This window comes from Salvia hispanica, chromosome 6 (genome assembly GCF_029641045.1).
Source record: "Salvia hispanica isolate PSC_SH4W2 chromosome 6, Shi_PSC_v1, whole genome shotgun sequence".
NCBI lineage: Eukaryota > Viridiplantae > Streptophyta > Magnoliopsida > Lamiales > Lamiaceae > Salvia > Salvia hispanica.
Window position 1 is genome coordinate 32,985,836 of NC_142697.1, and position 15,654 is coordinate 33,001,489.

The 15,654-nt window shown below is 46.9% G+C and overlaps 2 protein-coding genes and 2 long non-coding RNA genes across 5 annotated transcripts; 3 read left to right on the forward strand and 1 right to left on the reverse strand.

The window, feature by feature from the left end:
• The first annotated feature begins 733 nt into the window (after window positions 1–733).
• Window positions 734–5,366, forward strand: LOC148923621 (uncharacterized). The gene is made up of 2 exons (XM_089061558.1): window positions 734–3,132; window positions 5,360–5,366. Exons 1-2 carry the CDS (start codon window positions 734–736, stop codon window positions 5,364–5,366), a joined length of 2,406 nt encoding a protein of 801 aa, XP_088917684.1.
• A 67-nt stretch (window positions 5,367–5,433) lies between these two features.
• LOC148923622 (uncharacterized) lies at window positions 5,434–7,261 on the reverse strand. Its single transcript, XR_016132259.1, has 3 exons — window positions 6,609–7,261; window positions 5,816–5,897; window positions 5,434–5,726 (listed from the first exon to the last, which is right to left on the reverse strand). It is a non-coding gene; the product is annotated as an uncharacterized LOC148923622 (long non-coding RNA).
• LOC148923623 (uncharacterized) lies at window positions 5,895–8,628 on the forward strand. Of its 2 annotated transcripts, XR_016132260.1 has the most exons (3): window positions 5,895–6,303; window positions 7,865–7,929; window positions 8,389–8,628. It is a non-coding gene; the product is annotated as an uncharacterized LOC148923623 (long non-coding RNA). The 2 variants fall into 2 exon arrangements; XR_016132261.1 differs by lacking the exon at window positions 7,865–7,929.
• Window positions 8,629–10,954: 2,326 nt separating this feature from the next.
• Window positions 10,955–15,587, forward strand: LOC148923624 (uncharacterized). The gene is made up of 2 exons (XM_089061559.1): window positions 10,955–13,353; window positions 15,581–15,587. Exons 1-2 carry the CDS (start codon window positions 10,955–10,957, stop codon window positions 15,585–15,587), a joined length of 2,406 nt encoding a protein of 801 aa, XP_088917685.1.
• The last annotated feature ends 67 nt before the right edge of the window (window positions 15,588–15,654 follow it).

The window sequence follows — 15,654 nt, forward strand, 5'->3', positions numbered from 1 at the left end:
CTCGCTGATTTGGAGTTGGAGTTCATTCCCCCACCACCAGCCGGACCACCACCAGAGATACCTCCACCCCCAGTGGAGCCCCACCCGGAGACGTTACGGTTGTCCCAGCAACCGATAGATTTGACTTCTTTCAGCGAGCTGTATCATCGCATTTGGCGTATGCGCAGAGAGTTGGCCGCCGGGACCGATATTCCCTTTGCACCAGTGGCAGCCCCGGGGCCATCAGAGCCGGTGGCAGTGCCGGAGCACCCCGAGGAGCCGGTGCCTCCGATCGAGACGTCCCATCAGGGGACTAGTCATGGCGACCCTATGTGGATCAGCAGCGACTCTGAGCAGGACTGATTGAGCAGGCCTCAGGCGTGTTTATCGTAGTAGCTTAGCATCATGTTTTCCCTTTCCATGTATCGAACCTTTTAGGAGCTTTCTTTTTTTCCTTATTGCCCTCACATGTATCAGATTTTAAGTCCTCGCTAGAGGCAATTTTTTTCCTTAACTTATGACATGTGATGTTTCTTGGCTATGTTATTCGATTTTTTGATTTTACTCCTTATGTTCAAAAGAATGGTGCATTTAATGAACCTAATGCTTGCAATCATGACATTCGACGAGTATAAATCCATGTTAACCTTGTTATCCTTAGAACAGAATGCCACCAAGGAGACGTGCCGGACGGCCAAGAAGGAATGGCGAGGTGCCACAAAATGTACCACGAGGAAATGGAGCGGGAAGAGGGATGACCCCACCACCTCCTCCGCCGCCTCCACCTCCACAGGAGCGGCGAGTAGAGGAACTTTTTCTGAGACAAAACCCTCCGGTTTTCAATGGTTTAGGGGACCCAGTTGTGGCTGAAAACTGGATACGCGCCATGGAACGCATCTTCAACTTCCTGCACTGCAACGATCAGGAACGCTTGACTTGTGTGACCTTCCAACTGACAGGATCAGCTGATTTCTGGTGGGAGGCACGAAAGAAAATTTTAACACCGGAACAACTGGCTCAAATGACTTGGGATGAGTTCAAAACTGGAATGTATGACAAGTACATCCCGAAGAGTTACCGTAAGGCTAAGGAAGTGGAATTCTATAATCTGAAACAAGGACGGATGTCCGTTACTGAGTATGATAGAATGTTCTGCGACATGTCTCGCTATGCGCCTGACCAAGTCGATACTGATGAGAAGATGGCTGAGAAGTTTTGTGCCGGTCTGAGGTACGAAATAAAGATGGCCCTGGCAAGCCTTGGAGGGTTGTCGTACCCTGAATCACTGAGTCGAGCCTTGGATATCGAGGCAGCTATGCCCAAAGAGAAGTCAACTGTACTTGTTACCGCAGCACCACCTCAACAACAGCAAAACTTCCGAGAGAAAAGGAGGTGGGATGGAGATCGTGCTCCAAATGAAATTAAGAGGCCACAACTTGCTCTGAAGCCACCGCAGAATGGTGGAAGGCAAACTGCTCCAAATCAGATGATGGAGTACAGACCTAGAGCCCCTCCCTGTGCTAAGTGCTCGAAGAATCATCATGGGGAGTGCAAGGCTGGGACTGATAGGTGCTTCTACTGTGGCAAGGGCGGACATTTCTCCAGAGAATGCCCGGATAGGAACGCTGGAGTCAGAGGGAGACAGAACTACCAAGGGCAGCGTCCACAACTGCGGGCACTTCAAGCTGAGCCGAAAGGAAAAGCGGCCCTACCCCAAGCTCCGCAACACCAGCGGCAGTTACGGCAGAGGCTTCCCACTCAGCCCAGAGCTTTTGCACTGAGACAGAGGCAGCCTAAGACGGAGCCAGGGAACCAAGAGCAGGGCAATCTGGCAGGTATGGGAACTCTCCTCAACATACCTATAGCCATTTTGTTTGATACTGGTGCATCACACTCGTTCATATCAGCACCTTGTGTGGATACCCTAGAACTGCCTACTGACGAAGTAAAACATAAGATGAGGGTGTCCTCACCCGTAGGAGGCCTTATAGACATCACACGAACTTGCTCAAACGTAGAATTCAATATGGGAAACCTTAGGTTAGTGGCTCACAATTTGCATGTGATGTTGATGTGGAGCGTCGACATCATATTGGGAATGGATTGGTTAGCCGAAAACTACGCTACCATTCTTTGTAAGGAAAGGCAGATCTCGCTGCAATACCCAGGAAGGGAACCCACAATCTTCCACGGAATCTCCATGAGGCGACGAAAGTCCATAATTTCTGCACTACAAGCAACCACTATGATAAGGAAAGGATACCCGGCATACCTCGTTTACCTGAATGGAGAAGAGAAAGAGGACCGTAAGATTGAAGATGTAGCAGTGGTACGAGAATTCCCAGATGTCTTCCCAGACGCACTACCTGGATTGCCGCCAGACAGGCAATTAGAATTCACAATTGATCTCGAACCAGGATCGGCCCCAGTATCGAAGGCACCATACAGAATGGCACCTAAAGAGTTAGAAGAACTCAAAATACAGCTACAGGAGTTACTAGACCTAGGCTTCATCCGACCTAGTGTGTCACCATGGGGCGCACCAGTGCTCTTCGTGAAGAAGAAGGACGGAACATTGAGAATGTGTATCGACTACCGAGAGTTGAACAAACTGACGCTCAAAAACAAGTACCCTCTACCAAGGATTGACGACCTGTTTGACCAACTTCGAGGGGCTGGTGTATTCTCGAAAATGGACTTGAGATCAGGTTATCACCAACTGAAAGTCCGACATGACGATGTACCCAAGACAGCATTCCGCACCAGATACGGCCATTACGAATTCACTGTAATGCCATTCGGACTCACAAATGCCCCGGCAGTATTCATGGACTTAATGAACCGCGTGTTCCACCCATACTTGGACAAGTTCGTCCTAGTCTTTATAGACGATGTACTCATCTACTCGAAGAACGAGAAGGAACACGAGGAACATCTGAGAACCACCTTAGAGACGTTGAGAGCCGAGAAGCTCTATGCTAAGTTTAGCAAGTGTGAGTTCTGGCTCAACGAGGTGAATTTCCTCGGACACATAGTAACGGCAGATGGGATCCGAGTGGACCCTGCCAAGGTGGAGGCAGTACAACGTTGGCAGTCACCGACAACACCGAGTGAAATTCGAAGTTTCTTAGGTTTGGCTGGATATTATCGGAGGTTCATCGAAGGATTTTCTAAAATAGCCAGACCAATGACTCAACAGCTCAAGAAAGGAGCTAAGGTCAATTGGACGCCGGAGTGTGAAGCAAGTTTCCAATTATTAAAAGAAAAATTGACCACCGCACCAATCCTAGCCGTGCCAGCGCCAGAAACAGGCTATGTAGTGTACACCGATGCTTCAAAGGTCGGACTTGGATGCGTATTGATGCAAAATGGCAAGGTGATTGCATACGCGTCACGCCAACTTAGGCCACACGAGCTGAATTACCCCACTCATGATCTGGAACTAGCAGCAGTAGTACATGCCTTGAAGATTTGGAGACATCATCTCTACGGAGTTCGATGTGAGATCTTCACGGACCACAAGAGCCTTAAGTACTTCTTTGAGCAGAAAGATTTGAACATGCGACAACACAGATGGCTCGAATTAGTCAAGGATTATGACTGTGGTATAAATTACCACCCAGGAAAGGCGAATGTAGTGGCAGATGCCTTGAGCAGGAAGACCATTCCCCAAGTGGCCACTTTCCTCACACAGAATGAGGAGCTCATACGAGAATTTTCCAAGATGCGGCTAGAAATAGTGGGAGCACCAGAGACGGTGGAAAGTAGGATCGCCACTCTAAAGATTGAGCCAGACTTAAGAGCCAGAATTGTTGAGGCTCAAAGGAGTGATGAAACATTAGAGAAAATTCGACTTAAAGTGAGGACGGGAAAAGAGGTGAGTTACCGCGAAGAAGCAGATAACGCCCTCACGTTTGAAGGAAGAATATGTGTGCCCAATGACGAGACTCTCAGGAATGAGATCATGAGCGAAGCTCACGAAACACCCTATACTGCCCACCCAGGAGGTACGAAAATGTATCAAGATATGAAGAAGCATTTTTGGTGGGATGGCATGAAGAGGAGCATAGCGTCGTTTGTAGAAAGGTGCCTAGCATGTCAACAAGTGAAGGCTCTACATCAACGACCCTATGGGAAATTGCAACCCCTGGAAATTCCCGAGTGGAAATGGGAGCATATTGCAATGGACTTTGTGACAGGATTGCCAAAGTCACAACGAGGGAATACTGCTATTTGGGTGATTATAGATCGCCTCACCAAAAGCGCCCACTTTGTACCAGTTCGTATCACTTACGGATCGGACAAGCTAGCTCAGATCTATGTGCAAGAGATCATACGGTTACATGGAGTACCGGTGACGATCACATCAGACCGTGACCCAAAATTTACTTCTAGGTTTTGGATAAGCTTGCAGCGAGAGCTAGGCACCAGGTTAAATTTCAGTACGGCATTCCATCCACAGACTGATGGGCAGTCTGAGAGGACAATCCAAATCTTAGAAGATATGTTGAGGGCCGTAGTGCTCGACCGCGGAGGAAAATGGGAGCCAGTATTGCCACTTATAGAGTTTGCGTACAACAACAGCTATCAGGCAACCATAAACATGGCCCCATATGAGGCACTGTATGGGAAGAAGTGTAGATCACCGCTTTATTGGGATGAGGTCGGTGAGAGAAAGACGCTGGGACCGGATTCAGTAGAGGAGATGATAGAGATCGTCCGCCAGATCCGTGAGAGAATCAAGGAAGCTCAAGATAGGCAAAAGTCTTATGCAGATGCTCGCCGAACCGATCTGCAGTTCAAGGCGGGAGACAAAGTTTTTCTGAAAGTATCCCCGTCTAAAGGAATTACGAGATTCGGCGTCAAGGGCAAGCTAAGACCACGTTTCATCGGACCCTATGAAATTTTAGAAGAAGTGGGTCCTGTGGCGTACAGATTGGCACTCCCACCGAGATTTGGGAACGTGCACAATGTTTTTCACGTGTCTCAATTGAGGAAATACGTATTCGACCCAAAACACATAGTCCACCAAGAGGAAATGGTTTTGGAACCAGACTTAAGCTATGAAGAGAAGCCAGAGGCAATCTTGGATAGGAAGGTCAAGGAATTGAGGAACAAATCTATTGTAACGGTGAAAGTTCTATGGAAGCACCATGGTCACAAGGAAGCTACATGGGAATTGGAAGACAAGATGAAAGAAAAGTACCCAGAGCTGTTTGAGTAACATAAGCAAAATTTCGGGACGAAATTTTCGTTAAGGAGGGTAGAATGTAATACCCGCCTCTTAAGTCGCCTTAGCTTACAAATTTTTTTTTTTTTTTTTTTTGTCGTGCTTAGGAACGCATGCCATCCTTTAGATGTTTGTTAATGTTTGATTTAGTTGTTAACCTTGGCTGATATGCCTAACTAAACATTAAGTTGCGAAATACAAATGAGAAGGGAACGACGAACGAATGAAAAATGAAGTCGTGTTTAATTGCGTTGGTAAACAAAATTTAATATTTAAAAGAATACAAGGTCGACGTCATGAATGAGAATATATGTACACACCCCTGAGCTTACTACTTAGCTTACTTGTTGAACTCATGAAACCACAAAAAGGAATTTAAAATACAAAGGAAATGTTCTTTCGGGCCTTCTCTAACCAAGTCCACGTTACACCCCGTCGCGGCCCATTAAGTCAGCCCTTTGGGCCGAGGGCAGCCACATTTGGAGCAGCCTACGCAGCCTACACTTCTCTTCCCCACCTGCAAAATACAAACAAGATATTTAATGCATATGTACAAGAGAATTAAAAGAGCCCCTTTGCAAGAGAAATGGAACAAACTTGTTTTACCCATAATAAATCTAGAGCCTCCCCAAAAATGGCAAGTCAGCCCCTACACTCCTTTCCACTCCCAATGTCTCTCTTATGCACCCTGCAATAATCAGACAAGTTATATGAATGCAAGAGTACTTGTACTCCAGAATAGAAACAAAATAAATTAAATAAAAGTAGGGTGAAGACCATCAGAAAGGATTGACTGCAATAAGAGAACAAAGAGCTAAAGCAGCTCCTTAATTACTCAAGAGTAAACAGCCAACTAAAGTGAACATAAGACAATGAGTTACAGATTTGATTTTCTGCCAATATCCCAACCACATGTAGACTTCTTTTCTCCTATATATTTTCTTACACACACAACACTCAAATCAGCTTCACATCACCCATACACATTAAAGAGAAGAAACCGAGAGAGATTGTCTTTGTGAAAGAGAGCAAAGAGAGAAAGTAAAAGAGAACAGATCTTCTACACAAAGGTTTAACAACCACCATCACTAGAGGTAAACATACACACGACCCCTTTATGATTCACTCATCTTCTTCCATGTAGAGCACCATCGCATAAGCACATTATGCTGAGTCCTAATTTCCTTTTCAAGATGCAAGACATGGCTTCAACTAGGATTTTTGCCTTTTAGTTTGGTTAGCTCTTCTTTTAGGAACAAAGTTTCAACGACATTTTTAATCATGCTAAAACAATAGGGCCCCTTTCACTTTAACACCTATGTTAAACCAAGAGTATGTAAAAGGAACAAAACTCCACTGATGTGTAAGATAGAGAGAGTTAGGGAGAGGGGTTAAGTACTTAGCCACTGCCCGGCGAAGCAGCGGCAAAACGAGGCGTCGGTGAGGCTTGGTCAGTTCCGAGTCTAGCCGATGGAGGAGCGTATGGCGTCGATCAGATGCCGTGAACCGTCCTCGAAGCAGATGCTGCTCCGGCAGCAGGGAAAAATGGCGACGTGGGCGTCGACGACGCCGTAGCTGGCCTAGCGCCGGAGAAATGACTGTGATGGCGCTGTGTTGTCGCAGAGATGGAAGGAGGAACAAGCTGTCGGCGGTGCTGGCGGGACAGAGCCGTGAGTGCAGAGAGAGAGAGAGGCGATGATTCCTCTCCTTCTCCAACGGCGGACCGAACGAGAGTAATGGTAGAGGGATTTACAGAGGCGATGCCTCCCCTCTTCTTCCGACTGCGCAGCAACGCGAAGGAGCTGGTTCCGTGACCAGCGGCGGCAGCACCGTGGAGGAGCTGAAGTGATGGCTCTGAAGCCGCTGTTGTGTAATCGACAGTGTAAATACGAGAGCGAATCTGGGAGGAGGAGCGGGTTTCCGGCGGCGTGAGGAAGACGCCGACCGGAGCAGCGAACAGCGAAGCCGGCGAATCGCCGGCGAGAGAGGGGCGTGAGGAAGAGACGCCGCCGCCTCCCTTCTAATCTAGGGTTGGAATTGGGGTTTTAGTTGAATTGTGAATTGAGAGAGAGAGGCCGATGGTTTTTGGGAGTGTATGTTTGGGCCCTTCTCTCTTAATTGTTTGGGCTTCACTAATTAAACAAAAGTGGGCTAGGATTGTAAATTAAATCTTGGGCTAAGGAAATAGTTAGAGATGGGCTGCCCTTTTATGGAAGTTAATTATTAAGCCTGGACCACCAACTAAAATAAAAGTATAGGCTAAGAATTTAATTAAATCATGGGCTCCCCTATGATGTTGATTAAATAATTAATGGTTCGCTAATTATTTTCACGAAGACGAGCCTAATTTTCCGGACCTTAGCTTAAGTGCTCGGATGATTAATTTTAAGAAATTATAATACGCTAACGATGAATAGACCTCGAGCCTAATTTTTAGTACTTAAATAAATGGCTTAGGAGGTAACACCCTCTAGTAAAGCGAATAAATTCCTCAAATTTAATTAAATCTGCTGATTTAATTAATACTCAAGAATTCTAGAACTCTTCTAGAAAATTTAGAGAAAGAGTAAAATGATCACGCACTTAGGATGCATTCATGTTTAAGCTTAATGGATACCTCAAAAATCTAATTGAGTATCATTTTATTTCCTAAAGGGACGTCTTCGAACGTCATCTAAGACCAAGTTAAGGAATTTCCGGAAGGAGCTTTAGCTTTTGAGGTGGGCATTCTTTTAAAACGTGTTTCTAGTATGAAAATGTGAAATTTTGCTCAAGTATGTTGTCATGCCATGTTTTGTTTTATGATTACCTATCTGCTTGGCTATGCCAATTCAAGTTAAATCGAATTCGGGTCCCAGTAGGGCCGCAAACCCTACTCGGACTAGTGTACACATAAGGGGACCGTGAGCTAACAAAAGGGGTTGGCCGGTCCAGTGACCGTCGTGGAATGTGGCCACATTCCCGGTTCACACAAGGTTCAGATATGGTATATCTATGTTACGTGATTGCGCAATCAAAATTCTTATGAAAGGAAAAGTATTTAGAGACTCGGGCCTTTTAAATAAAAACCCCGTGATCTCTCAACTGTGGCTTGACAATTAAAATCAAAACTGTTTTTGGCAATGTGCTCACTGAGTATATCAAATACTCAGCCCTGCATGTTATTTTCAAATGTGCAGGTTGAACGTGGACGGGCAGGCGATGGTGTTGGGCATGAATCCTCGCATAAGTCAATAGGTAGCCCAGGGTAGTATGTCTCCATACATACTGCCTTGTCTTGGACGTTTCCGCTGTAATAGGATTCTATGTTAGAAGGATTGTGAACCTAGACCGCACTCTGACTTTATGTTGTCCCATTTCACTTTCACCTGCGGGACTTTTGTCCTAGGCTTCTTCTTTTAAATCATGATTATTTTTCATCCCTTGACTCTAAGGTGCTATTGAATCACGTTTAGATGCAGTCACTATCATTAGGAAGTTTGTGGTCGTGACAGAGTGGTATCAGAGCACCGTTCTTTCGCTCTGGACCCAAGAACCTTCTTTCAAGCCTTAGTCTAGAATGATAGCACTAGGCTAGAACATGACTTAAATGGAAAGTTAAAGGACCCAACACCTCGACTCGTCACGTTCAACCGCAGCAATGAGGTAAGAAAGAAGTTCTTACCAGAAAATTTTCAGTTATTTATGAAAGGACTTGATAAAAGGGAAAATGATTTCTTTTAAAGATATTTCAAAAATATTCAAGGATTTCAAGGAAAAGCATGTAAATTCCATTTTTCTACGAACCAGAGAATTTCAAGTTTAAAATGTTAAGCATAAGGATGTCTTACAAATGCTAAAGTATTATTAGTTATGCATGCCTGATTATGTGAAGTATGATGATAGATCGAGGAAGTTTTTAGAAAGTTACGAAATGACTAATGCATGCAAACCTAGAACGCCTAAGGAGGTACATTAGGCTAGAGTAGCTATGAACGAATAGTCGTGAATGACGACTCTTACACCGCTTCCAAGAGCGATGAAATCAACAGAAAGATGCAAGATAGGGCGAACCCCTAACTTGTCTTGAAAATAGAACTTTAAATGCGAACTACGGCGTACTGTGTTACGACCTTTACGTTTAAAAAGAGAAAGAACGTCCAAAATTATGAGGGCCCACGAGTCACTCAAAACGAATGCTAATACGATCTACCCTATCGGAGAAAAACCCTAATAGGTTATCGATGCGACGGCTAGTACTATATATTTCACTATGCATATTACTTCTATACGTTATTTTCTCTTTTCGCGTTTTTGAGAGCCATTCTTTCGTACAGATGGCACGACAGCGCTACACCCATCGTAGGCCGCTCCGAGCTGGCGCGGATTCCGAGGCAGTGATTCGCTACTACCGGTCCTACCGCCGCTGCCATGGGGATACGCTGGCAGAGTTCGTAGCTCACTACGCAAAGTTATGGGAGGAGGCCAACTGTCACGGGGTGAAGCCCTACGAGGGTATCATGAGGCTCGTCGGTCTGTTTCCTGAGGAGTGGCAGAGTTGGATGACGGCCAATGCCGAGTTGTACACGTCGTCCCCGCCTCCCACGTATGAGCCTATTGGGGATATGCCCGGTTTTCTTAGCGCAGTCTCCGCAGGGTGCTTCCACTTCGGTGATGGGCCCCCACCAGGGACGCAGGCGCCCGGAAGCGAGGGATTCCGCAGGTTGCCACCCTTGGCCCTCATGCGGGGTGCAGGCGGAGTATTCGAGGAGGGGCAGTCGTCTCGAGCTCCCGCCCACGAGAGGGGCCGAGTAGAGGTTACGCCCGACTCGAGTGATGAGACCGAGTCTATGGGGAGCAGCACGGCGGATGAGGATGACGACGAGAACCCAGAGGAGGAGGGCGTAGACGACGATGAGGTCAGTGAGGAGGACTCCGAGGGAGAGGACTCGGATGAGGAGCCCGAGGAAGTTTTGGAGTGGGGCGAGATGCAGGAGGATGGTTCCGCTGAGGAGGAGCCACAGGTTGGCGGCCTCGCTGATTTGGAGTTGGAGTTCATTCCCCCACCACCAGCCGGACCACCACCAGAGATACCTCCACCCCCAGTGGAGCCCCACCCGGAGACGTTACGGTTGTCCCAGCAACCGATAGATTTGACTTCTTTCAGCGAGCTGTATCATCGCATTTGGCGTATGCGCAGAGAGTTGGCCGCCGGGACCGATATTCCCTTTGCACCAGTGGCAGCCCCGGGGCCATCAGAGCCGGTGGCAGTGCCGGAGCACCCCGAGGAGCCGGTGCCTCCGATCGAGACGTCCCATCAGGGGACTAGTCATGGCGACCCGATGTGGATCAGCAGCGACTCTGAGCAGGACTGATTGAGCAGGCCTCAGGCGTGTTTATCGTAGTAGCTTAGCATCATGTTTTCCCTTTCCATGTATCGAACCTTTTAGGAGCTTTCTTTTTTTCCTTATTGCCCTCACATGTATCAGATTTTAAGTCCTCGCTAGAGGCAATTTTTTTCCTTAACTTATGACATGTGATGTTTCTTGGCTTTGTTATTCGATTTTTTGATTTTACTCCTTATGTTCAAAAGAATGGTGCATTTAATGAACCTAATGCTTGCAATCATGACATTCGACGAGTATAAATCCATGTTAACCTTGTTATCCTTAGAACAGAATGCCACCAAGGAGACGTGCCGGACGGCCAAGAAGGAATGGCGAGGTGCCACAAAATGTACCACGAGGAAATGGAGCGGGAAGAGGGATGACCCCACCACCTCCTCCGCCGCCTCCACCTCCACAGGAGCGGCGAGTAGAGGAACTTTTTCTGAGACAAAACCCTCCGGTTTTCAATGGTTTAGGGGACCCAGTTGTGGCTGAAAACTGGATACGCGCCATGGAACGCATCTTCAACTTCCTGCACTGCAACGATCAGGAACGCTTGACTTGTGTGACCTTCCAACTGACAGGATCAGCTGATTTCTGGTGGGAGGCACGAAAGAAAATTTTAACACCGGAACAACTGGCTCAAATGACTTGGGATGAGTTCAAAACTGGAATGTATGACAAGTACATCCCGAAGAGTTACCGTAAGGCTAAGGAAGTGGAATTCTATAATCTGAAACAAGGACGGATGTCCGTTACTGAGTATGATAGAATGTTCTGCGACATGTCTCGCTATGCGCCTGACCAAGTCGATACTGATGAGAAGATGGCTGAGAAGTTTTGTGCCGGTCTGAGGTACGAAATAAAGATGGCCCTGGCAAGCCTTGGAGGGTTGTCGTACCCTGAATCACTGAGTCGAGCCTTGGATATCGAGGCAGCTATGCCCAAAGAGAAGTCAACTGTACTTGTTACCGCAGCACCACCTCAACAACAGCAAAACTTCCGAGAGAAAAGGAGGTGGGATGGAGATCGTGCTCCAAATGAAATTAAGAGGCCACAACTTGCTCTGAAGCCACCGCAGAATGGTGGAAGGCAAACTGCTCCAAATCAGATGATGGAGTACAGACCTAGAGCCCCTCCCTGTGCTAAGTGCTCGAAGAATCATCATGGGGAGTGCAAGGCTGGGACTGATAGGTGCTTCTACTGTGGCAAGGGCGGACATTTCTCCAGAGAATGCCCGGATAGGAACGCTGGAGTCAGAGGGAGACAGAACTACCAAGGGCAGCGTCCACAACTGCGGGCACTTCAAGCTGAGCCGAAAGGAAAAGCGGCCCTACCCCAAGCTCCGCAACACCAGCGGCAGTTACGGCAGAGGCTTCCCACTCAGCCCAGAGCTTTTGCACTGAGACAGAGGCAGCCTAAGACGGAGCCAGGGAACCAAGAGCAGGGCAATCTGGCAGGTATGGGAACTCTCCTCAACATACCTATAGCCATTTTGTTTGATACTGGTGCATCACACTCGTTCATATCAGCACCTTGTGTGGATACCCTAGAACTGCCTACTGACGAAGTAAAACATAAGATGAGGGTGTCCTCACCCGTAGGAGGCCTTATAGACATCACACGAACTTGCTCAAACGTAGAATTCAATATGGGAAACCTTAGGTTAGTGGCTCACAATTTGCATGTGATGTTGATGTGGAGCGTCGACATCATATTGGGAATGGATTGGTTAGCCGAAAACTACGCTACCATTCTTTGTAAGGAAAGGCAGATCTCGCTGCAATACCCAGGAAGGGAACCCACAATCTTCCACGGAATCTCCATGAGGCGACGAAAGTCCATAATTTCTGCACTACAAGCAACCACTATGATAAGGAAAGGATACCCGGCATACCTCGTTTACCTGAATGGAGAAGAGAAAGAGGACCGTAAGATTGAAGATGTAGCAGTGGTACGAGAATTCCCAGATGTCTTCCCAGACGCACTACCTGGATTGCCGCCAGACAGGCAATTAGAATTCACAATTGATCTCGAACCAGGATCGGCCCCAGTATCGAAGGCACCATACAGAATGGCACCTAAAGAGTTAGAAGAACTCAAAATACAGCTACAGGAGTTACTAGACCTAGGCTTCATCCGACCTAGTGTGTCACCATGGGGCGCACCAGTGCTCTTCGTGAAGAAGAAGGACGGAACATTGAGAATGTGTATCGACTACCGAGAGTTGAACAAACTGACGCTCAAAAACAAGTACCCTCTACCAAGGATTGACGACCTGTTTGACCAACTTCGAGGGGCTGGTGTATTCTCGAAAATGGACTTGAGATCAGGTTATCACCAACTGAAAGTCCGACATGACGATGTACCCAAGACAGCATTCCGCACCAGATACGGCCATTACGAATTCACTGTAATGCCATTCGGACTCACAAATGCCCCGGCAGTATTCATGGACTTAATGAACCGCGTGTTCCACCCATACTTGGACAAGTTCGTCCTAGTCTTTATAGACGATGTACTCATCTACTCGAAGAACGAGAAGGAACACGAGGAACATCTGAGAACCACCTTAGAGACGTTGAGAGCCGAGAAGCTCTATGCTAAGTTTAGCAAGTGTGAGTTCTGGCTCAACGAGGTGAATTTCCTCGGACACATAGTAACGGCAGATGGGATCCGAGTGGACCCTGCCAAGGTGGAGGCAGTACAACGTTGGCAGTCACCGACAACACCGAGTGAAATTCGAAGTTTCTTAGGTTTGGCTGGATATTATCGGAGGTTCATCGAAGGATTTTCTAAAATAGCCAGACCAATGACTCAACAGCTCAAGAAAGGAGCTAAGGTCAATTGGACGCCGGAGTGTGAAGCAAGTTTCCAATTATTAAAAGAAAAATTGACCACCGCACCAATCCTAGCCGTGCCAGCGCCAGAAACAGGCTATGTAGTGTACACCGATGCTTCAAAGGTCGGACTTGGATGCGTATTGATGCAAAATGGCAAGGTGATTGCATACGCGTCACGCCAACTTAGGCCACACGAGCTGAATTACCCCACTCATGATCTGGAACTAGCAGCAGTAGTACATGCCTTGAAGATTTGGAGACATCATCTCTACGGAGTTCGATGTGAGATCTTCACGGACCACAAGAGCCTTAAGTACTTCTTTGAGCAGAAAGATTTGAACATGCGACAACACAGATGGCTCGAATTAGTCAAGGATTATGACTGTGGTATAAATTACCACCCAGGAAAGGCGAATGTAGTGGCAGATGCCTTGAGCAGGAAGACCATTCCCCAAGTGGCCACTTTCCTCACACAGAATGAGGAGCTCATACGAGAATTTTCCAAGATGCGGCTAGAAATAGTGGGAGCACCAGAGACGGTGGAAAGTAGGATCGCCACTCTAAAGATTGAGCCAGACTTAAGAGCCAGAATTGTTGAGGCTCAAAGGAGTGATGAAACATTAGAGAAAATTCGACTTAAAGTGAGGACGGGAAAAGAGGTGAGTTACCGCGAAGAAGCAGATAACGCCCTCACGTTTGAAGGAAGAATATGTGTGCCCAATGACGAGACTCTCAGGAATGAGATCATGAGCGAAGCTCACGAAACACCCTATACTGCCCACCCAGGAGGTACGAAAATGTATCAAGATATGAAGAAGCATTTTTGGTGGGATGGCATGAAGAGGAGCATAGCGTCGTTTGTAGAAAGGTGCCTAGCATGTCAACAAGTGAAGGCTCTACATCAACGACCCTATGGGAAATTGCAACCCCTGGAAATTCCCGAGTGGAAATGGGAGCACATTGCAATGGACTTTGTGACAGGATTGCCAAAGTCACAACGAGGGAATACTGCTATTTGGGTGATTATAGATCGCCTCACCAAAAGCGCCCACTTTGTACCAGTTCGTATCACTTACGGATCGGACAAGCTAGCTCAGATCTATGTGCAAGAGATCATACGGTTACATGGAGTACCGGTGACGATCACATCAGACCGTGACCCAAAATTTACTTCTAGGTTTTGGATAAGCTTGCAGCGAGAGCTAGGCACCAGGTTAAATTTCAGTACGGCATTCCATCCACAGACTGATGGGCAGTCTGAGAGGACAATCCAAATCTTAGAAGATATGTTGAGGGCCGTAGTGCTCGACCGCAGAGGAAAATGGGAGCCAGTATTGCCACTTATAGAGTTTGCGTACAACAACAGCTATCAGGCAACCATAAACATGGCCCCATATGAGGCACTGTATGGGAAGAAGTGTAGATCACCGCTTTATTGGGATGAGGTCGGTGAGAGAAAGACGCTGGGACCGGATTCAGTAGAGGAGATGATAGAGATCGTCCGCCAGATCCGTGAGAGAATCAAGGAAGCTCAAGATAGGCAAAAGTCTTACGCAGATGCTCGCCGAACCGATCTGCAGTTCAAGGCGGGAGACAAAGTTTTTCTGAAAGTATCCCCGTCTAAAGGAATTACGAGATTCGGCGTCAAGGGCAAGCTAAGACCACGTTTCATCGGACCCTATGAAATTTTAGAAGAAGTGGGTCCTGTGGCGTACAGATTGGCACTCCCACCGAGATTTGGGAACGCGCACAATGTTTTTCACGTGTCTCAATTGAGGAAATACGTATTCGACCCAAAACACATAGTCCACCAAGAGGAAATGGTTTTGGAACCAGACTTAAGCTATGAAGAGAAGCCAGAGGCAATCTTGGATAGGAAGGTCAAGGAATTGAGGAACAAATCTATTGTAACGGTGAAAGTTCTATGGAAGCACCATGGTCACAAGGAAGCTACATGGGAATTGGAAGACAAGATGAAAGAAAAGTACCCAGAGCTGTTTGAGTAACATAAGCAAAATTTCGGGACGAAATTTTCGTTAAGGAGGGTAGAATGTAATACCCGCCTCTTAAGTCGCCTTAGCTTACAAATTTTTTTTTTTTTTTTTTTTGTCGTGCTTAGGAACGCATGCCATCCTTTAGATGTTTGTTAATGTTTGATTTAGTTGTTAACCTTGGCTGATATGCCTAACTAAACATTAAGTTGCGAAATACAAATGAGAAGGGAACGACGAACGAA

Bases quoted from the DNA above. Each gene is read 5' to 3' on its own strand.
- LOC148923621 (XM_089061558.1), top strand. From the start codon at position 734: ATGACCCCACCACCTCCTCCGCCGCCTCCACCTCCACAGGAGCGGCGA.
- LOC148923624 (XM_089061559.1), top strand. From the start codon at position 10,955: ATGACCCCACCACCTCCTCCGCCGCCTCCACCTCCACAGGAGCGGCGA.